Source organism: Terrapene carolina, unplaced genomic scaffold (genome assembly GCF_002925995.2).
Source record: "Terrapene carolina triunguis isolate 2854851 unplaced genomic scaffold, T_m_triunguis-2.0 Scaffold95, whole genome shotgun sequence".
NCBI classification, from domain to species: Eukaryota; Metazoa; Chordata; order Testudines; family Emydidae; genus Terrapene; species Terrapene triunguis.
This window is the reverse complement of record NW_020664446.1, coordinates 31,549,412-31,577,080: the sequence shown is the minus strand read 5'-3', so window position 1 is coordinate 31,577,080 and position 27,669 is coordinate 31,549,412. Positions and strand designations below refer to the sequence as shown.

At 46.6% G+C, this 27,669-nt stretch overlaps 2 protein-coding genes across 3 annotated transcripts in view; both read right to left on the bottom strand.

Moving 5' to 3' along the window:
* Window positions 1–54: 54 nt before the first annotated feature.
* Window positions 55–14,571, bottom strand: LOC112101756 (cytochrome P450 26C1). The gene is made up of 6 exons (XM_024192617.2): window positions 14,368–14,571; window positions 13,694–13,918; window positions 13,018–13,293; window positions 8,853–9,008; window positions 1,736–2,377; window positions 55–444 (listed from the first exon to the last, which is right to left on the bottom strand). The coding sequence occupies exons 1-6, from the start codon at window positions 14,569–14,571 to the stop codon at window positions 55–57; spliced, it is 1,893 nt and encodes a 630-aa protein (XP_024048385.2).
* A 3,730-nt stretch (window positions 14,572–18,301) lies between these two features.
* EXOC6 (exocyst complex component 6) overlaps window positions 18,302–27,669 on the bottom strand; it is a 185,393-nt gene continuing 176,025 nt past the window's right edge. For both annotated transcript variants that reach the window (XM_024192625.3, XM_026650928.2), the window contains 2 exons: window positions 20,997–21,109; window positions 18,302–19,648 (listed from right to left, as the gene is read on the bottom strand). In XM_024192625.3, coding sequence (XP_024048393.1) covers window positions 19,516–19,648; window positions 20,997–21,109 — 246 coding nt within the window. In that variant the 3' untranslated portion in view covers window positions 18,302–19,515. The remainder of the gene's footprint in view (window positions 19,649–20,996; window positions 21,110–27,669) is intronic.

Sequence of the window (27,669 nt, the reverse complement as noted above, 5' to 3'; positions counted from 1 at the left end):
CCGCTCCTCGCCCTGCCCGCAGCCCGCCCCAGCTCGAGAGGCCGCGGCGAAGGCTCAAGCTTCCCGGGACACCTGGCGGCGGGTGCTGGCGCCGCCGGGCTGCAGGGGGTGGAAGAAGAGCTGCAGCCCGTCCACGGGATGCACGATGGGCACCGTCTGCATCTCGGGGAAGCTGGGGGTGGCCAGCTCCCAGCGGGCCGTGCTGACCAGCTCGATGGCCAGCAGCTTGAGGATGGCCTTGGCCAGCTCCTGGCCGATGCAGCTCCTGACCCCCCCGCCGAAGGGGATGTAATGGAAGCGTCCTGCCCCCTTGCCGTCCTCCTGCCGGGCCGAGCCGAACCGGTCCGGGTCGAAGCTCTCGGGGGGGCTCTGGTACACGGCCGCGGTCTCGTGGGTGTCTCGGATGCTGTACATCACGCTCCAGCCCTTGGGGATCTGGTAGCCCTGCAGGGGAGCGGGGAGAGGAACATCAGCTAGCGGGCAGCTGGCACCGGCGCTGGGGGGCCCTGGCCTCGCTGAGCTGCTAGAGGGAGCCCTGAGGTTGTGCTGCTGCTGCTCCTGCTAAGGACTGGGGCCCTGGGACCCGCCTCGCCTAGAAACCTGCCCGACCCGGGCCTCCCCACCACCAGCAATCCGTTCCGTTCGGCCGCCAGAGGGCGACACTCCGCCCTGCCCCGAGCCCCGCACCCCGTTCCCACGGCCCTCCGCTAGAAACCGGCTCTGGCTTTCTCCGGGAAGGAGGGGGAGTTGGGTGGCATGTTTAATTCGATCGGGGCCGGGGTGACTCCCTCTGGGGGACACTGGATGCTAACTAACCACCCTGTCTAATGCGGCAGCTTCAGACAAGCCGCTCCCCCCCCCCCCCGCAGGACACCGGGGTTAATGGAAATAACTTATTGCTCTTCCTCAGTGCAGAATCCTGCAGCAGGAAGGGCACTTTGAGACCAGAATCCTGCTCTCCTGGCTCACGCCTGTAGTCCCAAGGACACAAACTGGACGTGTGATGACGCCAGCTGGATCCAGGGCCTGTTCCTTCAGCTCCTACTCAGACAAGCAGTCCCACTCCTGTTGTGTTCATTGGGGCTACGGTGCCTGAGCAAGACTTACTCTCCTATTAGTTGTAGAACTGGGCCTGCCGTGTGATTTTGCGGTTCTATACTGCTCTGTTTCGTTGTCATTTCTTGTATTCACGCTATGATATTGTCACATTTCGGTATTTGCTGATTTAGTAAAATCAGTATGATTTGATTTTCAGGGAAGCAGCCAATACATTTTTGTGCACTATATAAATACATTAAAAATAAATAACCAATTATTTGATTTCTAGATGTTTTATGTTTTCCATGTTCTGTTTTAAGTGGCCAGTTAGCTGTGTGCAACATTCCCCTGTATTCTGTGCTTTCTATAATGGTAAAATGCAAAAAACAGATTCGGTGCACATTTATTTTGCACTAACTCAGGTGCACCTGCAGTTGGCAAAATGTCATATCTTACATCTTAACAAGTGTTTCACACTAAAGATAAACTCGTTCTACAGACAAGTTTTAATAGTCGCACAGCTGCCATTATTAGTAAATCAGCCCTTTGAAATACCCAGAGGTCACTAAAGAGGAAGAAGAAAATGGTGTAAAACTGGCTGATAAGACATGCAGATACACAGAAATGAACTAAAGCTGCTTGGCTCAAAGCCATACCCGAGTCTTTAAACAATTGCAAAACGGAACAGATAACTTACATCCAGCTCAAAGGTCTGCAGGGCAGTCCTGTAGCCTCCAGAAACGGGCGGCAGCACGCGAAGGACCTCCTTAATCACACAGTCCAAGTAGCGCAGACGGCTCAGTTTATCCAAGTTCATCTCAGGCTGACAATGACACTCTGCCTCTGGAATCACTGGCCCTGTGGGCACCTCGAACCTGCTGGGCGGCTGGCCGGCTTCCTCTTGCCTGTGGTTTGAATAATGATCGTTTGTATTCAAACTAATTGTTTCTTGTGTCATTCTGGTTAACGTGAGCTCCTTAAGGAGAGGAGGCCGCCGGATGAAACCACCCCCACCCTCTCCTTCTGCCTTTAGATCAAGTTGCTGACTTTGATTCTTCGGCGTCCCTTCTGGCGTGGAGAGGAGACGCTGTTGAGGGTCACTGTCCTTCCTTTCTTTCTCCTGGACCATCGGTGTATCTTGGCAGGGTTCAATATATGAGTGGTTCTTTTGGGAGACTGCAGGCGAAAGGCAATGGCACTGCCGATGCAATTCATGGGACATCAGTTCCTGTCTTATTTTTTCTACCGTCGAGGGGTGTTTCAGTAGCAGAAGAATCAGAGAAGTGCTGGCACTAGCAGTGGTGAAGAAAGCAGCAAATATCAGCTCAATCGCTGACTCCTGCGAGATAATCAAATGTGACAGTTTTAAATGCATTTGTGTTTTAATCTTCAAATCATACTCCCACCTGTTCCCTCTGAGCACAGCTGTCTAGCCCCACGAGGCCCGTCTTCATTTCCATCATTTGAGTGTTTAGAAACTCAAATCTCTGTAACTTTACAGGACTTGCGTTCCTTTGCTAACCGAACATTATATTGCACGTCTACCACTTATGTAATGGGTTGTTTATTCCACTCCTCCCTACGAACCTGCAAACATTATCAGTAAAAAGAGAAAGAAAAGGAGAAAGAACCTGGCTGAGAATTTTGTGAGCAAAGGTTATCCTCACACTTAGCCTTAGAGAGTTGGATCTCCGGCTGCCAGACAGTACATTTGATATGTACAGATTCTTCCAATCTCTTAAAGAAATCATCGCCAGATAGGCATGTCTTCTACTTTGCTGATGGTGGATATTAGTCCGGGAGTCCTAGGTTCCTATGCTACCATCTAAAACAGGTAACGTTTGTTCAAACGCCTCCTGAAGTCAATGTGAAGACATCATGTACATGAATAGAACTGGACTCAGGCCAACAGTGAGTAAAAGTAATAAGAAACTTCCTGTGCCATCATAATTTATGTATGTGAACCTCTGCAGCTGTGCAGCCAATAGAGAGTGACCTGGATACAGATGTTTGACAAATCCCGGGATCTTCGCTTGCCCCAGAGGCAAGGGCATGTCAGAGTCTGTAGATTAACAAACTTTCTTATTGCTCGATGACATTAGTGAAACATCTAAAATCCTGTCAATGATCTTCGATGGTTCAAAATTCCCTGAGGCTATCAACCTTTCTCCCATGCACCCACACTGTGCATAGATGTGCCGCCACCTGAACTAAATCGCCATGGGCTGGATTTTGCAAGGTGCTGAGCTAAATATTAAGGGGATTCTCCTACTCACGTGCGTCAAATTAAGGGCTTTGCTGGATTGCCACACAGTGTTCAGCATCTGGCAGAAACGAGACCTTTATAACAAGTCATGGGACAACCACGGAAGAACTCCAGACACTGTCCCCTGCACGCCCCCTTCCTATGCTATTTAGTGCTGCGTGAAAAACAAGCCTAAGGATCCAATTATTCCAATTGCTTCCTAGAAGCAAAAACTGAGGTGTGTTGCAAAGGAAAACAACGGACCCGAGTGTTATACATGTACTATGTCCATACGATGCTTTACATACATGTTTGTCACAGTGTGGCTCTGATAACTCAGCACACAGCCAAGCCACAGAATGATCCCAGACAATCAAAGTGGGCTATCTGCGCCGACAGTAGGCAAAATATCCATCAAGCATGGATCCTCAAAACCGTACAATCAGGGCTTTCTAAGAACCTCCCTTCAAATATCACGGGAAACCAGCTAGGCCCTAGCTAAGTCATAGAAGGTTAAATATTGGAAGGTTTTAGCTCCCCTTTCTCTTTCCCACCCATACAGAAATCAAAGGAAAACGTGCACGTTTAGGATGTGAACTATGACTATTAAGCCAGCATTTAAAAATATGACCGAAATATTTGACAATAACTATTTTGCCTTTCTATAACTATGTCTGTCCTATTTCTGACTAATACACACTCAAGGGACTGCTGTTGCTGTGTATCCAAAGGGCGCAGCATCACGCCTCTCGGATGTTGTGTAGAATACACACAGTTATGCACAGAATATACACCCAGTTAAGCTTTCCTAATAGCTGCTAAGGTAAGGGGAAGAGAGACGAGTTGAGTGAGGTAATATCTTTTATTGGACCAACTCCTGCCCGGGAGAGAAACAAGCTTTGGAGCTACAACACAGCTGCATACAGTGCATCAGGAACTTGGGATTTCCAGAGACTGCCGGTCATGATCTGGAGGCAAAAAGAGGGCTGTAGGAGGTGACCTAAGGGTGGGAATGTCTCCAGGCCCCACCGCCCCCCTCCAGATGAAAGTCTATAAGAAGGGAAGGGGTGAATCCAAAACACATCGGTGAAATCCTGGCCCCATTGAAGTCTATGGCAAAACTCCCACTGACTTCAATGAGGCTAGGACTCCACCCCAAGGCTTCCGCAGAGCCTCTATCGCGCTGCTCCCGTGTAAAGACAGGCGAGCTGGCGGCGCTGGGGCCGGGACAGAGACTTGCAAAGGATGGGCCGAATGACACCGGACTGCAGGGGGACATGGAAAAAGCCCTAGTGGAGAAGCCGACTGGACTCAATGTGACCTTCCCTACTCAGGTTTCTTCTCCCTACGAACCGGCCCAGCGGCGGGGCCGAGCTACAGGATTCCCGCGGAGTTTGTTTCCTTTTACAAATATAAATCTGGCCTGGGAATACCTCGCAGCGCCAAAATATCTGATTTCCTATTAAGGAGAGCGGGAAAGCCACTCACACAAGGCCATTCCGCTTAAAGCCCTGAAGTACCCGGAGCCAATCCCGCTATGCCGGGGCATTGCAGGGGTCCCATAGCAAGGATTTTCCTTTGCTACCAGACCGAGGCACTGCCGCTTAGCTAGGGCTTGTTTTCCTTGTTTTGGCGGGGGAGGGAGATTTGTCAGTGTGCTGGCTCTCCGGGACACCTCCAGGATGTGTATAACGCTGACAGAACGGGGGCTGCTTTCCCCCTGTATCTGTGCACATTGCTCCCGTAGACATTAGCAGGAATTGGGCATTCCCACCGTCTGTGCTAGTGACGACAATGTCTTGGTTCTCCCAATGCGAAGTTCCACAGGGAAAGCTCCGCGTAGTAAAGTGTAACACCTTCTACATCCGCCGCATAGCAACGGATGGCACTGCTGAATCAGGGTGATGCTGAGTTCCTCACTGTTAGTCTTTACAATGCTAATGTATCACCGCACAAAGGATTAAAATAAAGCCGCTCGCAACGTATTAATGTGGCTGGAAAGAACGTCCTGACGCTAGAATATTTTATTAATCTACAAAGTATTTTATTTATTCTTTTATAGCCAGTACAATTGGGTGTCTTGTAGACCTCACCTCGCCTCTTATTCAGTCTGGTTCATTATGGAAACAGCCTCAGGATTATCCTGTTTCCTTCAAACTTAAATCTCACCTTTATTGTGACTTTACTGCAGTGGTTTATAGTTTAATTTATTTTAGTGCATTCTCAGAAAGCAAGATGCCCAATCCCACACTGCCTTCTGTGAAATCTCTACGCCGCTATGATAAAGGATGTGCTCTTTTCCCTTTTGGCCTTCGGATTTTTCTGGTGGTTTCGATAAAACGGTGGGCTTTTTAACCTGGATTGTTACAAATCCTGATTTTGTAAAGCACATGCTGCATTCATTCCCCGAGTACAATTCCCAGCAGCTCTCGGGGGTGGAAAGTGCTCTTTGACAAGTATTTAAACACAAAGCGAGTCAGGAAATTAGTGTACACTCGTGCTTGGCGTGTCTCTCAGAGATTTGTATCCAGTGCTGTAAAGCAACTACGATTTTTTTACCTAGGCAGATCATTCCACTAGATTAATATTCCGCTGTCATTTTATTTTAGTACAAGGCGCTGCCACATTAGACAGTAACCATAAATTATTTTACAATCCGCAGGAAAGTTTCTTTAAATGCAGCTGATGTAGGAAGTTTCTAAGTTCTAAGCATACAGAAGTGCATATCAATATACTAACACATGCTGACTCCCTGCCCATCACTGTTATCTGGACTGGGATGAGCCACACTAGACTCTTTTTGACTAGGTCTACACTACAGCTGGGGTCAGACCTAAGATAAGCAACTTCAGCTACGTGCGTATTTTAGGTCGACTTACCTGGCTGTGAGGACGGGGGAAAGTCGACCGCTGCCTCGCTGCCCTCGACTCCGCTGCCGCCTCTTGCCGCGGTGGATTTCCGGAGTCCACGGCAGAGCGATCAGGGATCGATTTTATCGCGTCTTCACTAGACGCGATAAGTCGATCCCAGAAAACAGATTGCCTGCCGCCGGACCCTCCGGTAAGTGTAGACAAGCCAGGGCTTGGCTCTATCCGTGGGGGCTCTGCAATTGCTCATATAAATATTTTTGCATAATATGCATTAGGGATGCCTGGGTATAATCTGGCAAATATTACATTACAGATACCCGTGTTTAATTTCACAAAGATAGTTATGTTCATCTCTTTTGACTAATGTCACCTATACCTCTTCTAAGCACATCTCGCTGCTCCTGGAGAATATCATTGAGCATTATTTACAAATTAGTGCATTCTTTTTGCCCAATAGTTTAGATTTTCTTAAACATGGAGATCGAGTTTTGGGTCATTTTAATTAATCTCTAAAATAGATTATTCTCCTGGTGAACTAGTTATACAATGTACAGGGGTTCCTCCCACAAACTGCTGTGCTACACAACCCGTGGCAAACACCCTCTTTTACTCAGAAGCTTACAGTTCCCTACTTGCAGATTGGATTCCCCTTCATGGAGTTCCACACAGGATAGGATTTGAACACAAACAAATAAACCAACCCAAACCTCTTCATGAGGAGATCATTATCCCATTGTAAATAGCGGGAAAGTGAACCACAGAGAGGTGAATAGGAAGTGACAGAACCCACATCTCCTGGGTACCAGTCCAGTGCCTACTTGGCCACGCTGCCGCCTCACAAGGAATCCTGCCCCCTGGCTTGGAGCCAAACGGTGCTCCTTTTTGTGACGCACTCAAGTGAGAAGATGCCAGGAATGGGAAAGATCGGAGACAGAAAAGACTCCCGAATGGTTCCTTCTCCTGCCAACGCAGCATTGTTGGGAATGGAACGGAGGCATAAGGTCTCTGTTACTTAATTTGCTATGATGTTGTTGCTCTGTAGCATAAGCTAAACTGACGGAGCTGGGTGTTCTATCGCTGTCCATTTCGCTGCCTACACTAAATGCCTAAGGATTGCAGGAAATGCGTAATGACTTTTACCGCTGTTATGAGGAGGGATGCCAACAGGCAGTGATGAGTTTCCATGTGGAGACAATGCAATTCTGTACACACACTTCCAGATTTTCAGAAGCAAAGATTCAGAAACTTTACAAAAACTGGTCACCTGCTCCTAGGAAATAAAGATCCGTGCTGAAATCCTGACCCTGCTGGAGTTCATAGGAGTTTGGAGTCAACTGAGCCAGAATTTCATCCCGGAGGAGGCTAAGCAGCAGCGTTTTTACCATACAAGTTAATAGTATCTTATACCCTGAAACTGACTTCATATATGCTCTGAAAAGAAGGTGACTTGGAAGGCCATCAGTATTTTGGCAGTTCTGGCAATATGGCAGCCAAACATGCCTGTTTTTGGAAGCCCAGGGCAATACGGATAGAAGCTGATTCTCAGCCGGAGAAGAGAAAGATAGGTCAGTTACCCATTTTAGGTTTTACAGTAAGTCCTGATCTTGGACTGATATCTCGATATGATATTTTAAAACCCAACATTATAAATATACTTAAATCAGCTACTGCACATGCTCAAAATTATCCCAGAACTTTATAAACACTAGTTCAGATTTTTATATTTTACATCAATAGTGACACCCAGAATAGCCTCGTGGTAGGCACTGACTCAGTATTAAGGACAAATACTTTCTCAATTCTTAGGCAAAATTCCCATTGCTTTCAATTGGGAGCTTTTCCTGAGTAAGAACGATAAGATTTGGCCTTAAATCATAGTGCTGTCTCATGTTCACTATTCCATAGAGCACATCCACATTCTGAGTAATATAATTAACGAGCTGATCCTAGGGAATGACCCAGAATCCATCATTCCATCTCAGGAGTCATTTTGATATATTGTTTCAAAGATTTCTAAGTTTACCGCCCCCTGGAACACAGTAGCATGATCCATAGGCCCCGCTACAATAGGCATGGGGATGTGCAAGGAATGCACAATCGGGTCTATCATGTCAAAGATAATATTTTGAAGTGTATTGAGAATGCATGGATACACAAGAAGCCCCATTGGAGCTGGACAACCTAGCAGTATTCTAGTAAAACCAGGCAGGTGCCTGGAAGAAAAGCCAAGAGGATAAGGTAGGAGGGCAAAAGAGGCATTTATTTACTTTTAAAATATTAACTCAGTTCAAATGCAAAGCAATTTAACCATGAAAAGGATGTCTGTAGGTCTGGCACACTCTTCCTAAGTGTCCGCCTCACCTGCTGTCTGCTCAGGCTTGGGAACTGGTAAGATGCTACAAAGCTCACCTTTCTCTGCTCAACACCTACCTTAAGTGTTGGGTGTCCAATCCCTCTTTCAACATCCTTGCATTTCTACAGCGTTTGGGTTTTTTTCCAGACCCTTATTTCATCAAGGTGGACAAGCAATGTTTAGTGTCCAGGGGCACTTAGGGTGAGGAAGAAGCTTTGTTATTGTTTGTGATGGATTCTCCCAGAGTGGGTAAAACAAAGGCAGAGGCTAGCAGATATCAGTTGCCCCCCAATCAAACTGCTTTAAAGACAGTTAGAAGCAAAACAGCAAAGGAGATTCTCTTTACCTTCAGCTCCTGCATGGTGAATTCTTTGCCATGCTCCTTGGCACTGTTTATTAAGAAATCCAGAGCATCACTATGACCTTCCGAGTTCTTTCTTTGTAGTTTTTCCATTATGGCTTTCTCCATGTACTCATGTAACATATCCCGGGCTTTGATCCCCTGCGAAGAGTCAGACATGATTGTTCAGGGACTGTCCAGTGAAGCACTGTAAGAAAAAACCCGGAAAAAGACCCTACCCAGGATGAATGGCACTCAAGGACCCCAAGAATCCCATCACTCTTATTCTAACTAATACCAATAGCTCAAATCCATGCTCCTTTTGTGCTCTGAGTGATGCTTCAATCTGACACCTCACAATTAAAAGACTAGGAAGGACAAATTAATTTGTCTATGCTAGAGATACAAGGTGGGTGAGGTAATATCTTTTATTGGACCAATTTTTGTTGGTGAGAGAGTCCAGCTTCGGAGCCACACAGAGCTCTTCTTCGGGTCTGGGTTTGTCTTTGTTGACATTACTTGGCACTGGGCAGCTAGACTATTGGGAATTGGGTAATTTCTCCCTGTGATACTCCAAGACACCCTGTAAAGGGAAGTACTGCCCAAGGAACACTTGGGGGGAGGGAAACAGTGAAGCTAGAGTGCTGATGCCACAGTGACCTCTTGATGACTGCCGTGAACAAACTCAGCTTCTGCCATGTCCAAAGGGAGCTTTCTAGTACCTGGATAAGAGAGGATGACTTAACAAGCCAATCCCCATCTAATGTTGGTCTCCAGAAACTTCCAGAGGCTTTTCAAAGGCAGTGACAAAGGGGTTCGCTATTCCAGATGAGTATGCTAGCTCAATATGTGATAATCACACCCAACTGGTTGTGTGTAAATGTGTCTGTCAGAAGGCTGCATTTCCATTAAAGTAACCCTCCATGCTACCAAACATCTAATAGGATATAGAGGAGTCAGCTCCGAAGCTGTCATTAGGTGAAATGGAAATGCATTCGGAATGCAAGGTGTGTGGTTCTGTAACAAGAAGCCTGTCTTGTGCGGGCCTCATCCTACTAGAGATCACCCTACTGCAGAAGCCCAGAGGCAGGGCAATCTAACCTGAAAGAAATCCATGCACAGATTTTGCTTGGATTATATTATAATAGAGTCATATACAGGAGGTCAGATTAGATGAGCAGGTGGTCCCTTCAGGCATTGAACACTATGACTCCATAATAACATTGTCACAGGCCACCAACACCACCCAGCACCTGCACAGTTAACCTAACAACCAAAATTAGACCAAAGTATTACAGCCAAGGTTGCTCAACTCTTCCCATTACAAGACCCTGTTTTTATGCATATAGCTTTGCCAAATTTAAACTGTTTGGGCTGAAATTTTTTCCATGCCAGGTGTCTGCATCAGGCTGAAGTATTTTAGCAATTTTTGGCCCAAATGGCTCAGCCTTTTCCATGAACAAGACTAGTGAAAAATATGTTGTTTTGCCCATGTGAAAAGATTTTGGCAATCTTGAAGAGTCCCTAGCTCCCACAGGGATTTGGTGCAGGGAGTGGCCTTTATGTCAGGGATGAGCCATCCCTGTGAAAATTCAGCCAAATTTGGACAAGATGTAAGCCTTTGAATCTTGCTAGATATTCTCAGCTAAAACCTCTGGAAATTCTATATGCCCTGGGCATGCTCCAGCTTGGGTTCCGCAGGGAGCTGAGATGACTTCAACTGAAATTGTAACTCTGGGCTGCTGCAGGCCATTCCAGAGTCAGGTACTGCAACTGAAAGCACAAGAACTATCTCTCCTGTGCTCTTCATGCCCTCTCCCCCTGCTAGCATCAAGATAGCATATAAGAGGAAGCAGCCTGATTTGAATGCAGAGGGGACAAAAGCCAGATGGGGGAGTAGATTAGAAGGAGGCTGTGAAGAAAAGACACAGGACTGAGACTAAAGGCTGTGGCCGGGGGGAAAAGAGGAGAGGATAAACTGGGACTAGGTGTTGAGACTGATGGTGGGAGACTCGGACTAGTTGGGCAAAGAGACTAGGACTGGCAGCTGGGTGGAGTAAAATGGACTGGAAGCTGGATGGGAGGCGGGATGGAGGGTTCATAGATTTTAAGGCCAGTAGGAACCATTAGATGTAATGTGACCTCAGAGGAGACTGTGACTAGCTGGACAGGGAAAATGGAAACCAATGGAATGTGGGGAAGGACACGAGGAGAAGAAAGACAGATCTGAGAAGGAATCAGGGTGCTGGGGGAAAACTGGGCTTGGCTGAACAAACAGATAGGGACAAAGAGTCTGGGGAGGGGAGGGAGAGAAGAAGACTGGACCAGGAGCCAGGGGAAATGGGACTTGCTGGGCACTGGGCAAGGGGGTAAGGAGCCACGGGGCCTGGGTGAACTGGGACTGGCTGGGCAAGGAGATTGGGAATGGAGGGGAGATTGGGAGTAGAAGGGGATAGGGCAGAAAGGATAAAGCTTGCGGTGGTGGCGGGGACGGAAGAGGCAGAGGAGTCTGTGCCCACTCAAGCACACTCCCCTCCAGTGCCTAAAATTGAACCCAAGATTCCTGAATCTCACCATTCCTTTGCTGTCAGCAAATATCTCTGAAACCCACTGGCAAAGTGACTGTCTCATGCTCCTCTAGTGCTAGTCTACATAGAGAATGATCAGTTATTCTGTTAGCTCAAGTGGCAGAGGTCTGTTGGGTGGATCTAAAGGTTCCAACCCTGTTGATGACCCATGTGAATGTCAATATGATGCCACATGACAGAAGTTCTTTTTTTCCCCATTTTTTCAAACTCCTAGGAAATTACACACACAAAATTGTGTGTAATGCACACACCCAAGAGATCATTCAATATAATCAAATATATAGATGGAGCTCCCTATAGTGATAGACTCAAGAAACTCCATCTATTTAGCTTAACAAAGAGAAGGTGAAGGGGTGACTTGATTACTGTTTGTAAGCTCCTACATGGGGAACAAATATTTAATAATGGGCTCTTCAGAGAAAGGTATAACACAATCCAGTGGAACCTGAAGCTAGAGAAATTCAGACTGGAAATAAGGCCTATATTTTTAATGGTGAGAGTGATTAGCCCTTGAAACAATTTACCAAGGGTCCTGGTGGATTTTCTATCACTGGACACTTTTAAATCAAGATAGGATGTTTTTCTAAAAGATCTACTCAGGGTATTATTTTGGAGGAAGTTCTATGGCCTGTGCTATACAAGAGTAGAAGATCACAATGGTCCCTTCTGTCATTAGACTCTATGAATCCCTTTCTAGCCCACTCCCACCTCAGAACCCACAGAACTACAGCACAAACAAGTGAACAGATTATATACTATTCAGGTAATAAATAGATGTTAGCAAGGACTATCTCAGCCAGAGGAAGTGGCATTCTCTGAACCAGCCCACAGGTGCGGAAAACTCGTGTGCTGGTGATGTACCATGATAATAGCAAAGCCAATAATCTGTGGAAAGGAATTGGACAGATCACTATCCTGCTGAGAATATAGCATCACAGAACTGAAATTTACTCCAGGGAAAACTCCAGATGTAACATGCTTAGCAATCAAACATTATATAATAATACATTGACGCCAACAACACAGAAAGGTGTTGGAAGCAAATATATAGAAAAAAAGAAAAAGAAATGGCTAGGACGAGGAGTAATTAGAGAACAATTTGTAATAAGAGAACAATCCGACACTTTATAATAAACCAGTGCAAAAGAAATGGGGCAAAATCTAACTGATCACTGCAACTAATACAGCAATGAAACCTGTTTAAAACGTGACTCGTTACCCACTCAGGGACATGTCAGGGGTAAGATAACCAAAGAGGGAATTCCTGAGGGGACGGTAAGAAGGCGATTCACTGTATTTTAAAATGGCAGTAGCGATCCCCCTTACATTACGAAAGCTAGAACACATGCATGGACCTTTATAGGACAGGGTAACAGTGCGTGGTGGGCTTTCATGGCTCTGTATTATTTACAATTCTCTTTAACTTCCAGCGCTGGTCCTGGAGACCAACCTCGGCTTTTTTGGCTACTTTGGCGCTGGACATTTTTTTTAAAGCAATGCAGCCTATACTCGGTAGGTTACAAAAAGACAGAGCAGAGGGAAGCAAAGCGGTGCGAGTCGGGAATGTAACCCGGCAACAGTACCTTGCGCAGCCCACTGAACGGGATGTTCAGGGGCAAGGAGAACAGGTTCTCCACCAGCTGCTCAAAGGTTTTGGCCAGGTCCTTAAACTGCTTTTCTTCCAGGCTGAGGCCCAGCAGAACCCGAGCTGCAACGCGGAAAGTCAAAGTTTTAGCGGAGGAATAAACCGCGACGGAGCCAGGCTCCCTGCACCAGCCCCGCAGCTCCCAGCTCACGACCTTCTGGATCCCAGGGAGGTAGCTCTCCAGGGCAGCGCGGCTGAAGACTCTAGCCAGGATCTAGGGAGAGGGGAGGGAAGAGGGTTAGGGAGAGAGAAAAGGCTAGTGGCGCTGTCTCCAACCTGCAGCTGCGCCGCCAGGGCAACTGGGGCTACCCGCTTGGCAGCCGCCGCCAATTGGATTCCTGCTGGACGGAGCTGCAGTGGGCTTCGCAGGCTGCAGAGGGGTGAATTACAACCGCCTTCCCTGGACCCTCGGCCTCCGCCCCGCTCACACAGCCCCTCACTGCCTGGCCCTCCCCCACAACTACAGAGGAGTTTACACACGTCTCCAAACACCTCCCTCCCGGGTCAGAATTCCCCGGCCACGCGCGAGTGAGCAGCGCTGTGCCGGTCCTTGCCCTGGCCCTGGGTCCATGGCCACCTCCCCTCCCCGAGCGCACGGTCGCTGCGGAGCGCACCTTCCTCCGCTGGCGGTGCAGCTCGCCGATGGAGTTGAGCAGGGTGTTGGAGCCCAGGATGATCTGGGTGCTCTGGGGCCACTGGGTGCTGACCAGGCTGTGCTCCCCCAGCAGGATCTTGCGGATGTTCTCGGCCCCGGTCACGCGGATGACAGGCTTGCCCAGCAGGTGGGTCTTGAACACGTGCCCGTACTTCTCCCGGCGGGAGCTGTGGAAGCTAGAGCCCTGCAACCAGCCGGCAGGTCAAGCGGAGAGCCACCATCGGGGCAAGGCTTGGATCCCGCCAGCCCGACCCCATGGACAGACCCGGCCGCGCTCAGATTTGCTGGCTGCGGAGCCCCCTCACCCCATACACGCCCGCGGCTCCTCGGGAGCAAGAGGGGAGCTAGCTGCGCGGAGCCTGGCGCCCTCCGTCGCGAAACCTGCAGGGAGGAGGCAGCCCAGCTCAGGGACCCACGTGGCTCAGGAATGAAAAGCATTTAAATCCCTTCCTCACGTTTCAGTTAGTTCTGGGCGTCCCAGGAGCAGCCTGATCCCAGGGGGGTAGAGGTCGGAAGGGAGGGGGTGGTGAGCCATCCTGCAGGCCATCCCCCGCCCGCCCCCAGCAGTCACCAGCCCGGAGACTGCCCACAGCCCCCGCCGCAGGGGGACACGTGCTCTCGTTTGTACTTTACCTGGACAAGCCAGTGCAGGGTCTCCCCGAAGAACGGCCACCCCATGGAGCCTTTGGGGAGGGGCAGAGCGCTGCCCCGGTCCCTGCTCAGAGTCCACCTGAGAGTCCACAAGTGCCGGGACACGGTGAGGAGGAGCCCCAGGGCCAGCAAGGCAGTGAGCGCAGCTTCGAGCCAGGACAACATGCTGATCCCCGCCAGCAACATCTTCGGCTCCCAGCCGCGGCTGCTGCAACCGGATGCCCTTTGTCGCTTGTCACCTCTGCAGCGGGCTGGGGGAGCGGGGCACTAGGCTGTCGGGAGGGAAGGAACAAGACAGGCAAGCCCTCGATTTCACATCGTCTGGAAAAGCCCCACTCCAGCGCGCGTGGCTTGGGAGCAGTTCAGGGTTTGGAGAAAGGTGCCCACGCTCTGTCCCTGCCCCTCTCGGATGCTGCCTAGAGCGGGTGAGTGGAAGGTGAAACCGGCCACCTGGCAAAGAGGAGTTATTTAAAGTAAAAAAATCAGCAGCTGGGGTGCGATAGATTTAGTGCCCGGGGTGAAAAACTGCTCTGCCCGCAAAACGAACCGCACTTCAACACACTAAAGTTTGCGGGATGACATTTCATTTTCTCCTAGCAAAGCCGGGTCCGCTAATCCAACAAAGACACTATATAGCAAGGGAGTCTCCTCTAAACTAAGGTGTCCGTCTCACTTCACTCCCCCACGAGTCCCAGGTTTGCTAGAAATCAGAGCTTCGGGATGCTGAGCGCAGCAACCCTGGGCTCCGCTGGAGAAACTTCCTGGCTTACTAGGTGGTTGTTGGCGACTCCCCTAGCTTGGAGCAGCCAGCACTTCCAGCTGCTGCAGCCAGCATCCTGATGACTTTCTAACTTTATCCCCAAAGGGAAAGCTGCGCCTCTGCCACAGCTGCACCAGCAAGGCTACATCTGTCAAAGACCCTGCGGGGCGAAAGGGAAAGAAGCTGGGTACTCACGGCTTCCCATAACTTTGGTGGCGATCATAAAGGCGAATGGTCCGCAGGAAAAGTCTGCAGCCCAGTTCCTCTGCCCCCTTCCTCTCGCCGTCTCTGTCCTTTTTAACTATTCTCTGCCTTGAGCAGTTTTATATAGATATTGGGTGCCTACTATCCGATCCACGTTCAGAGATGACGTCTTTGCTGCGTACTTAAAGAGCGTGACAAAGTGCAATGATTGGAGCCCGTGAGAAGTGAGGGTATTGATTGAAAGAGTGTGGGGAGCAGAAGAGGGGGGTGAGCTGCTGTGACAGATCCCTGCAGCTGGAGGGCTGGGAACCAGGTAACCAATGACAGCCAATCCACAGTGTCACTCACATTCTCATCCTCACCACAGCAAGCCTGCATCCCCCTCGGAGTCCAGCGGGGCAGAGCACAGCAGCCTGTGAGCCCCTCGCGTTTCCCCCCGAACCTCTTCTCCACCGCTGACTCCACTGAACCCCCCCGATCCGTGCCATTCGTTGATTTTGATGATACTCAAGATGGGACAAAAGTCTCAGCCCGATCGACGTGAAGTGATCCGTTATTTTAATAGTGTTTCAAAGGGAACGCTGCTCTCCAGCTCTCCTTTGCTCTCCAGGGCTCTCCCTGAGTCCCGTCCCCCACACCCGCCCCTTGCTCGTTTGCAGTTAATCCAGGGCCCCCATGTGCTAGGCGGAAGGTGTTTTACACTAGAAAGCAGCGCTGGCAAACAGATGCTTGAGGCTTGCACACTTGGTGTCCCCACCCCAATGGGCGCCGGCCAGCCCCGCTCCAGCCCAGCCCGAGCAGGGCACGAGCACACCCGGGGAGGAAGCTGCAGACACACGGGAGTTCTGCCAATCGAACGCTAAGGGCCGGGTCACTGTGTGTGTTGGCACGAGCCGGGGAAAGGGTTCCCAGTGAACTGCAAGTAGACAGCCGCTTGGGTTCCAGGCTCGCAGCTAACATTACCCGTAGCTTCCTCTATGACTCACGGCTCAGCAAGTCATTACAGTGCAGCTACACTGCCATGAAAGGAACATTAAGAGCAGGTAGCCTAATGCCTTGTGCAGCAAACACAGCGCAGGGTAACGATCTAAATCCGAACCAACACGTTCCCGCACTAAAAGCTGCTGCAGGCATTTTAACGGCGGGCCGGGTATGACACACTCTCTTGCCATATTCCGCACGTAGGCAAAGCTCTCCCTGATGTCATTGAGAGTTTTGCCTGCGTGAGAAGTATGGGATCGGGCTAATAACGGGCCAGTGCCTCGGATCCGAGCCAGTTTCTCCGCTAAGTCCTTTTCAGGAGCGGTATTACCGCAAAGCAAATCGCTGCGCAGCAGGAAAGCTTGGGCTTTCCCGGAACTGTCTCCTCTGGAAAGCCTTGTTGGCTCAATGCGGGGTCGGCTCCTGCTCCCATCGGAAGTCAATCGGAGTTGTCTTATTGGCGTCAATGGGAACAAATGTCTCTGGGTTCTAGTTATTCTTACCCTGCTGGTCCAAACGAAAACTCTCCCTCCTTAGGTCAGAACAGCATCTTTATACAACGTATGCACAGCACATGTACTTCCCAGGCTCTGGTCTCTGGGAGCTTGATGCAGCCTTTTCTCGCAGTAGCCCTGCACCCCATCTCCGCTTGCTAACACAGCTCCAGTTGCATCCTTTGGCGCGGCAGCATACAGGAGACACCTGTTGTTTGTTTAGATGCCAAGGTTCAGTGGCGCTCCCTTCCCTGCAATCTAGAGGCCCCTCTGGAGAATTGTCTCCGCTTTCCTTTGCTCCAGGCCTGATTAATCCTGTTTGCTGGAGGTCCAGCTCACTCCATGTATTGCCCCTGTGACCCAGGAGTAAAGAGGCTCTGGGCGGTTCGCAGAGCCTTGCTATGTAGGAGAAGGGGTTCTGTGGGAAAATGACGCCGGTCAGTCTAGGTCCGCAACTCCTACAGGGCAGGTCTGTATTTACAAAGGGGCCGAATAAGCTACAGCAGCACACCGGCCGGGGTCTAACGCGAGCTACAGGAGGGCGTAACACAAACCCGTTCTGGTGGCTGTGGAAAACACGCTGTTTAAAGGGCAATTCTGGTAACCGGGCAGTTCTCAATTCACACTCACATCCTCTATTTTCAAAACAATGCGCATCCCCCAGACAAACCCTGCAGAGCTCGAGCTGGGTCAGCAACTCTCCAGAGCCTAACTCTGGTTTCAAACGTCTGTAGTCCTCTTTAATGCGAGACATTTGAATGATCCCGAAGGTATAAAATCCCCCCGCTCTTCGCACCCCGTCTGCCAGGCAGTCCCCTGAGCCGCTCCCTTTCCTCGCGGGCATTTTCAGGCTGAAATTCCACCCACCCCCCAACATGGATTTTTATAAGGGCTGAGCAGGTTCCTTCCGAGTTAATCATTTGAGGATCTGCTGGGGAAAGTTGCTCTTTTGTAGAGCCCCTCAGTCCAAGTGGGGAGCACAGGAAGAGCGAAGGAGCCTCCAAGCCCTGCTCGCTTCTCACGGGGGACCTGGGCTCAAACCTCTTCCATAGCAGCCACTTGCGCCTGGAGAGGACACCAGAAAGGAAGGAAGACACGGGAGAGGCTGCACTGCAAAGCCGAAGCGACAGCGCATCGGGTCCCGCTTCCCAAAGCTAATCCCTTCGTGCTGCCCCATTCTTTGGTCATTACTGCGCCATTCTTCCCTGGAAAACATCTAACAATGGTTTTAGGAGGAGAGCCTCTGCACTTTCCTGACTCTGCACCTCAGATGGGAGCGAGATCTCTAGGCCACGCTGAGCCCGACTGGGAATTTCAGCTCCAGTTTCACACCAAGTAAAATCCCAAGGTCTAACAGAAATTCTTGCTGCTGCTTTGCTGAAGCGGTCATGGGGCAGATACTCGGGCACCAAGCTTCCTGGGATACACAAACAAACACGGATGTGGACAATTACACCGTATGGAGAGTTTGCTGAACATGTTTAATATTTCCATCACGGAGGTGAAGGCTGGTACACAGGAACCTTTCCAGTCTCAGCTTACAAAGGAAAAGGAGAGTAAATAATTGAAAGATAGAAAACAGGGGAAATGAACTCTGCTGTACAGTCCAACATGAAATTTAAGTCTGAGATGCATTTTAATACATAAAATTCAAAAATAAGGGTAAGATTTATATTACTGTATTTAGACCGTCAATAACTTAAAAATACAGCGAAATGTACATTCTTTTTACATGTTCCATAGATGGTTTGGTTTGTATTTATTATACATTCTCGTTATGTTTAAAATAGCCAGGATACTACAGGGCATAGATATTGGTCGTAGGAGGGAATTCTAATTATGGGGATGGCTCTAGTTGTATAAACATACATATTGACACACAGGGACTTGGTATGAGATCAGATATCGTAAATCTTTTATCCCTTACTTTAGTCTGGAGGGGGAAACAGGGGACCGGGAATCATCTACAAAAGTACAGTTATAAAGGTTACCCCTGAGGAACAGAAACCAAAGCACATCGCAGAGAATTCAAATGGTTATTTACATTCATAAACTCAAAGATTAAACCACTTCTGAAGAACAAAGCTATAAGCCCTAACACTGAATATATATCAAGTCTGGTTTTCAGGTAGTTTTAAAGTGTACAAAAAAATCAGAAGATTTTTTTCGTACCTCCACACTACAAAATTTGGTATACAAAATTATGTCCCAACCACTTTTAAGGCTAATATACAATTAATAAAAAGAAAACGACCAGGCAACATCTGAAACGCATGGATTTCAACGTTTAAAAATATTAAATTAGGATTTATTCGGAAAACGGCAATTAAAGGATTATAGCAAAACTTTTTTCCAGTAATTTCTAACTGGAGCTAAAATTTGTATGTAACGGCTACCCACTTCTAAATAATGTATTTACAGTTCAGGTATTTCATGTACAGCGTGAGTGACCTGCTTTTTATTTTACAGTCCCATTTCCACCATTTGTTTACAATATATAAAATAGTATTCAATTCGTTAAAAATACATACAAAGTATTATTTACTGCTGTCTCCGTATATAAGCCACCTCTATCGCATTTTTCTTTTATTCAACCAAACAAGAGTCCTAATCACCATCCCTGCCTGCTATGTAGAAATGGTGGCCAAGAAATACATCTCGGCACGATGAGACACAAACGATCTAACAGGTCTATGTGTGCTGGGACATACCGTTCACTAAACTTCTAAGTTGCTTTACTACGGTCTCTATTAGCTTCTGCTTGTCACGATCATTCTTCCTGAACTGAGCAAAAATATTGTTCTTTTTGCTAGTGTCTTTCATTCTGCAAGAAAAAAAGTGGATGACACAGGCATGTTAGAAATGTCACTAGCTAGAGAAAATCGGACTGGCTAAAATAAATAGCGCTACTTTTTCTCTTTTAGACGTGTTCACTTTGTGTTAATAAGAGTTAAAGGTTACACAAATCTCTTTTGGAGTCTCTCTTAGCTGTGCTTAGCCTAGCTGTGTTTTTTAAATTAAATCCCAGGCATACAGACCCAGTCTTAACAACTACTACTTAAAAACCGTTTAAAACCATTAAGCTAAACATTACATAAACAGGAAACATAACACTAAAAATTACATTTGCAAATGAACAAAATTGAAGGTTGTTTAGATCCTTCTCCATCTGGTTCCATTTTTGAGTTCATTCTCAATGAAATGGTGTGCCATTCATTGATAAGTTATCCGAAGTCTTTATTACTACTACTGAAACTTGAAAATGAAATATAGTGGTGATTTAAAAACGAAATACAGGAAACTAATGTCAAAATAAAAAACAATTGTATATGTATGACATGATAGGGAAATACATACCCTCTATGCACTCTGCAAAACATACATTCATTGAGGGGAAAGGAAACAAAATCAGATAACACATTTAAATCATAATATATTTATGATCCAGTTATATGCAGCAGATTGACAAGTTGTTTTTAGCCAAAACATATATATGCTCCCGTTTCAGACTGTTTCTCAAATCTAATTAGCTACTGTAGAGTCAAATATGAAAATGTGCAGAACACAGATTTAACACTCAGTTTTAAATGCTTTATTTTACAAAGTGGAAACTTGGTCCCGTGATGTTACTATATTGAGCTACAAGGCACGGAAAACTTTGAATGAGACTGTGAGCTCATTCAGTGGTGTTTTTGGTTTAATTTCGTAGCCGAGATACCTTAATTTTCTCTTGGGCACAGCAAACCTGGGAAGATCGCGATACAGTCAGTGTAATATAGTACAGTACTGATTTATAAAGTACAGTAACAGTTGGCATTTACATCTCTGTTTAAAACTGGGACAAAGAACAAATTGAAACGCACATTTCTAGATTCAGTTTTATAAAATGAGCCTGACAACCTAAGAGAGGCTAGCGCTTTGCTGTTCATATTAACGTGATCAGTAACTTTATGGTACAGACTATGCTGCTAACCTTAAAGGAAAGGAGAAAGGGCAGCAGCATTTAAATTCAGCTTGTCTTTAAAACCGAGGTAGCAAGAGCTGTTGGGAGAAGATCAGCAACAGGGACGCCAGCTGCTGGAATCAGCCCGCATTCTGCTATTTCTCTTATTCACAGGAACAGTAATATTTTCAAGAGAACCCCCCACAAAGTGTTGGCGCTACATACTCACTTCTCCAGGAGGGTAAGGGCTGTGCTTGGATTTACTCGTAAGTACTTAGAAGTAGGTTGACCATAATCAGCTAGGTAGGTTGACCAGTCCCACACCATAAAAAGGTCCAGAAGCTACATGAAGAAGACAGAAAGACAAGCTGTTAAGATTCAGACCTAGGTTTGTCTCTCTTCCCTTGGTGTAGAGGGGAGAATGATACGTTTTAACATCCCCGAAGTACTAGCGATTTCTCAGACAAGTGGCGCCCTAGAATGGATTTTAAAACAGTCCTACATCCCCACCAGGAAACAATATGATCACTCCAGTGGTGTTTGTTTCTCATAGCATTGGGACTTTACACGGAATCGTTCCGCACAAGTCACTTAACATTCTTCACCAGAAATAAATAATTAAAAGTGAAGGATTAGGCAGCAAACACCTTAATTGTTTAACGATCTCCCTTCTCTTCCTACTGCATTTTTCGTTTCATTCCCGTTCTTGGGTCTACTTTATATTTTCATGGGCTGCTGCACGTAAACCAACCTAGCAGGAGAATGTTAATGTTTTAAGCTTCCCATTTTGCTAGCCCACCAGAACATTTTACCTTTGAAAGAGAGTTTGCAACTCTACTTTTTTCCACAGTAATTTAAACCAGAGGTTCAGATAATCTTAATTAAGTGCATTAAACAACCCCCGCTGGATTCTCCATGGTGACTGATCCTCCCCGGGATTGGAAAAGGGCGGGTTCAAGATTCTGCTTGTTAGCCTTGGGAGCTCTTTTAGTCCAAACAAATATAAAACAAATTGAAAAAAACCAGGCCCTGTGTTTGGTAGCATTTTAAAATCGAGTATTTGACAACAGCCGTCAGAGCTGTTGTCAAATATAAAAGTAATCTTTTAAAAGCTAATGTGATATCTAAACTAAAGCAGCAACCCCTTTATCCAACTTTAAAACCATAATCCCCTTTAAGCCAGTTAAAACCTACTTCCTATCCACGTTTTAATTGTTTCAAACAGCTAAATACTTTACTATCTTCAGTTCGGCTTCCTATTTCTGCACCTTGTCGTTTTAATTTACCTTGTTGCTTTTTTGTTTTGTTTTTGCTTCTTTAAACAATAGAGAGGGCAAAAGAGCACTCCCATTATTTATTAGCGTGAGTCTATCTGTAATTGCCTATTTGGCTATAATGATGAGAAATGGGAAAATCCTGCAGTAGTGCCCGCTACTCTGCGATGTTAAACAAAGTTCCCCAGGACTCCCTTCAAAGCAAAGGAGGCATTGCCCCGTTTGGGGCAGTTACTACAAGCATGCCCCTGGTTTTGCTAGCAATCACAGTCAATAGTTATTGCCCCGCTTGAGTAAGATACAAATGGAGCAAACACTAATTTTCGATGCCCGCTAAACTTTTCCCCATCGCTAGCTGAAGAGTTCAACTCGGAAACAAAAGAAAAAACCGCTCGGGAGGACGATTTTACAGGCCTCATTCAGGCAAACCTCCCATTGACATCAATGGGAGTTTTGCCTGAGTACAGACCGCAGGCTCAGGAGCCAGCAATCTGGCTTAACTCAATACAAACGGAGCATCTTCGCAAAGGCAGGGCGGGCACCATATACGCTGCTCCAGAGAAAAAAGCATCTTAACAAATGGAACGCTGCAAGCAGAGCGAACTGAAAACGCCCACTGAAGTGAAGGGGTCGCTGGAAAGTAAGCAGTTAGATCTGCCCAGTGATGCATTCAACAGTGGTTAGCCATTGAATTTTCTGGTTACCAGGACACACTGATACCCCGAGGAAAGGACCAGCCTAGAGACGTGCATCTGCTTTCCTGACTGGTCCCAATCTTGCATTGCTTGTGTCTCAGTGGGAGCTTTGGGCGCCTCCAGAAGCCAGGGGCGAGCCCCTGTAATTTGAATTTTGCTGAGGGTTTTGGTCTCTGAGGACCACGCTTTTTCAACGGGCGGGCTGGGGCAGGCTGTCGTCCTTTCTAAGCCGTCATGTCCCCCCTTTGCGAATGAACACCGACTAAAATCACGCTGAGCGGTTCACGCTTCTCTGGAGGCTAATGTGGCCGTACAGAAATCAGCAGTTCCCGTTACTTTATTGAATAAAGAGCAGCCAAAATTGAAGCTGCGGATCTGCCCTCTGAGCAGCAGTAAGGCGGTTCCTCAGAACTGATTTGCTGCTGCAAGCACACCCCAGTCCCTATTAAAGCCCTAAAGGTTTGATTCACTCTATCGAATATTTTATCCTTTTAAATGGAACAGTAAAATGCCACTAAATCTACAATGCAAACACACCGTCTGAAGGATAAGGACAGCTCGTTTGCCAGTTACTGACACGTGAAAAACCTGCCCGGAGTCCATTAGTGAGTAGAACTGAATCCTCGCAAACTAAAGTGAAAACCATAATTACAAACTCCATAATAAACATGAGTCTGTGCTTCCCCGACCCCCACACTTACTACACCATTCTTGGCTATTTCCCCCAGTAAAATGTCTCTCAAATGGCACTAGACTTTGATACGTCACCCCGTAGCTTTAAAACAAAGTTCATTTGTGGCAACAACGCCCATACCTGCGTATCAATTATTAAGTACTGGTCCCAACAATGCCTTGACAAAAGTTTCCTGGCAGCAGATATGCACAGGAAATAAAACACTTTCGAAAACTCCCTGAAAAGAGGCTTATCAAGTAGAATCAACAACTGCAGCTTGTGTGCTATTTACAATACTATATCCCCCCCCCCCGCAATGTTTTCTATTAGCCTAGTCCAGTGCTCACTAGTTCTAGGAAAGGGTCAGCGAATATGAATCCAACTTCCACCTTCCACATCTACAGCATCAGTCCACTTAGGCTGCTTGTTTTAAGCCGTTCTGTCATCCAATCTTTCCTTGAGAATAATTTTGAGAAAATTTCCTGGTTTCAAGCAGGGGTCAGCTACACTGATACAAAGCACCAGTTCAGCACACCATGGCTCAAATCCTCACTATAGGCAACGCCTCAAACCAACTCCCTGAAAATAGGTTTGGTTAATAATAAATAAATAAACAATAACCAAAAAAGTTTAAAATCTTTTCCGGACAACTGTTGGGGAACAAACTCCCAATTCTCTTTTCTCATTCCAACTTTCTTTTACTGTCGGCTTTCCATTTATAGCAAAAAAGCACTCAATCACTGGTCTGGGAGTGTTACAGTATTAAAACATATCCCTCAAATAGAAAAATAATCCACCATAAGCGATTTCTCATACTATTTCCAGCAAGAAATACCTACCAATCAAAGTCAGATGACTGAAGTAAAGTAATGGGATAATTAAACTCCATCAGACTGTATTTTTGACATGATGTCGGGTTTTGAAAATCAAATAATGAAGGCGCAAGGGAAGACGAGAGGAGAGGCAAGAAAATGCTGAATAATACAATCTCTCACTCATTTGCTATACCTTATTTTAGTATACTCCAGACTAAAATTTCCTCTATAACTCTCTAAAAGACACCATCTGGGATCCAATTCCCTCCAACAAAGGGCTTCCCCATCTATTTTGAGTGTAACATTATCCAAATAAAGGACTGCTGTGACAATTCTGGCAGCTGTTTACTCAGAAATTCACTCCAGATCATTCAATCGTATTTAAATTACGGGTTTCCTTAAAATAATTAGTCTGGACAAGATTAAATCATGGTTATTTTCAGATTTTTCTAAAAGGTAGCCAGATGGGGTGTGGCCAAGCTGGTTTAAGGAGACTATGTAACTGTGGCAAGCCACTAGCAATATTATTACCTATTTGTATTATAAAAATGCCCAAAGCCCCCAATCAATATCAGGGATCATTAGAGTGGGTTCCCTGCAAACACAGTAAAAGGCAGGCCCTGCCCTGAAGAGTAACATGATACAAATAAATTCGGGAACCCAAGTCCTCCTTTAAAGTCTTGATATATTAATGAATTAATAACTAATACATTAATAACCATTATGCATTAAATACAAACAGTGAAATAATGGCTTTTACATTTTATTTAAAAAAAAACTCAGTTAAATTTTATTATATTCAGTTAAATAAAATAAGGAACACATATTACTTAAATAAGTAATATCTACTCAATTATGCTTGAATTAATACTATAATATTAACATTTGTTATACTTCCCCATAGATAGATGTATAATGGATTTGTGATATATTTATTGATCTGTTGTCTCAAACTTCTCCAGGGAGCATTACAAGCCACAATGATGTCCATGAGTGTTAGATTTTGTTTGAATATCTCATTTAAGTGAAAGATGTGTAAAAATTGAGGATACGATTTCATTTCCTATTGGTTACAATCTGGATATAGCTAAAGAACATGTTACTCCTGCTCAGGGTCAAATGCCAATTTGAGCAAATACTCACTCAGTTTAGCTCAAAAGCTAATTATTTAAGTTGGCACTGTAACATTATTCTTTAGTTAAGCAATGCATTCTTTTTGGGATCCTCCATCATAAACATAGAAGATGCAGGTCTTTTTGAAAGGCAGTGGAATATCTGTGCATGTAAGCTGAGTTGGACAACTCAGCATTTTGTGCAATGCATGGGAAGAGATAGGTGCCTGCGAATGAGATCCACATAAGACAGCACACTAGGTGGGGAGCTACCTAAACTAGCCAAAGGAGGAGGAGGAGGAGGAGAGAAGTGTGTGCTAAGCCCCACCCCTCTCATGGAGATAGGCCCCTAAATCCAGGTTGCAGGGAAGTGCCTTCTTCTGCTTAGTGATCCATGAACAAGAACCTGCTGCCTGGAGTCAAGTGCTTCAGCACCTATGGAGTTTCTTGTGGGACCAAATTAGGCACTTCACACAAAACAGTCATGGCAGTGCCTCTCCACCTTCCTCCAGTTTTGAATGGGACCTGATCCAGTAGGCATGCTCAGACGCTGCCTACCAGATTAGGCCCCACACCTGAATTATGTGGCCAAACACCTCTCTTTCCCTGGTTTATGAATTGCTCTGGGTCTTAGGCAGAAGACTGGTGTCTAGATGCCTAGAGGGGACAGCAGTGTACATGCCCAGAGGCAGAAACCTAGGTGGCTAGGGAACCTGTACTCTGAAAACTTAGTGCTGAGTGAGTTTAAGTGCCTACAGTGAGACTTTTGTGGATTGCAGTGAAGCCAAAACTTGGAGTTAGGCACCTAAACCACATATTAAAGTGCCTAAATCTGGGGTTTAGGTACAGAAGTACCTTTGTGGATCTCACCCTAACTGCTTTGGAAAGTCAGATAGGGTGAGTTTCTGAAGTAGCTAGATTCCAGTACTTTAGGGGTTTTGTAGATAGAACCAGGACTTTGACTTCTGTTTTGAGGCAGATTGGTAATCAGTGGAGTTTGTGAAGCACAGATTATGTTCAGACCAACCTTTGATGCATGCTAGGCTTGCTCCTGCATGTTTATTTTTTACTTATTTTTATTACAGTAGTGCCCAGAGGCCCTAATCTGTATTGGAGTCCCACTGTGATGAATGCTGTAAAAGCATACAATAAAAGGCAGTGTGTACACCAAAGGGGGACGAGATGCCACAAGTAGAAGGAGAACCAAGGTGGAGAGTGGAAGAACAAGGATAACAGCAATAGGAACAAATATTAACCAACAGTACAACCTGGAGGCTTTGCTTTCTTAATAAAATAAGCAAACAAGATATATTAATAAAACACTATCTCACCTGCCTACCTTTATCACTAGGAAGTTTACCATGGGCATCACAGTAGAGGCGTTTCTTAAGAGACCAACTTCAGCCTTCTCTGAGAGGTTGTGTTTACCTACAGAAAAACTGAGCTACTATAATCTAATCTGTGGCTAGGTCCATTTGAGAGAAAATGGCTCAGTCTCCTGGCCAGTTACAGATAGAAGGTAGCATTCCTTATCATTGTTGTAATCTGTAGAACATGGATTCATGATGAGTTGAGAATGACCCTGAGGCTTTGCATCACTGTAACAATTTGTAGTCTAAAGCCCATGAGGTTAGAGAGTTAAAGTTAAAAGTGCTTCCCCTTTCCTGCTACCATCATCTAAGGGTATGTCTTCACTACCCGCCGATCCGGCGGGTAGCAATCGGTCTATCGGGGATCGACTTACCGCGTCTCGTGAGGACGCGGTAAAATCGATCCCTGATCGCTCTGCTGTTGACTCCGGAAATCCACTTCGGCAAGAGGCGGCAGCGGAGTCGGCGGCAGCGTGGCAGCGGTCGGCTTTCCCCCGTCCTCACCGCCAGGTAAGCCGACCTAAAATACGCAACTTCAGCTACGGTATTCACGTAGCTGAAGTTGCGTATCTTAGGTCGGAACCCCGCTGTAGTGTAGACCTAGCCTCAGTCTTTTCTAGAGCCAACTTCTCTTGGTCTAGCTGCTGATTGCTTCCAGGCACGCATGTCTTAGTGATAGTGAAGGCCCTGTTGGAAGATTAGGGCTCAATTAAGCAGGGATACATGCTCATATTCCTAAAAACAGGATGTATACACAATATTTTCCCCACCCAAAGGTCTTACTTTCAATGTGGAGCAATGTCCTACCTTCTTCAGTGCCTCAGGCACACCCTATGCACTCCAAACCTGTTTCAAGGTACAGAGAGGAAACAACTGGGATGGTCCAGGGGTTAGGGTGCGAGTGTAGGATTTGGGAGGCCTGGCTTTAAGTCCCCGCTCCAGCACTGACTTCATCTGTGACCT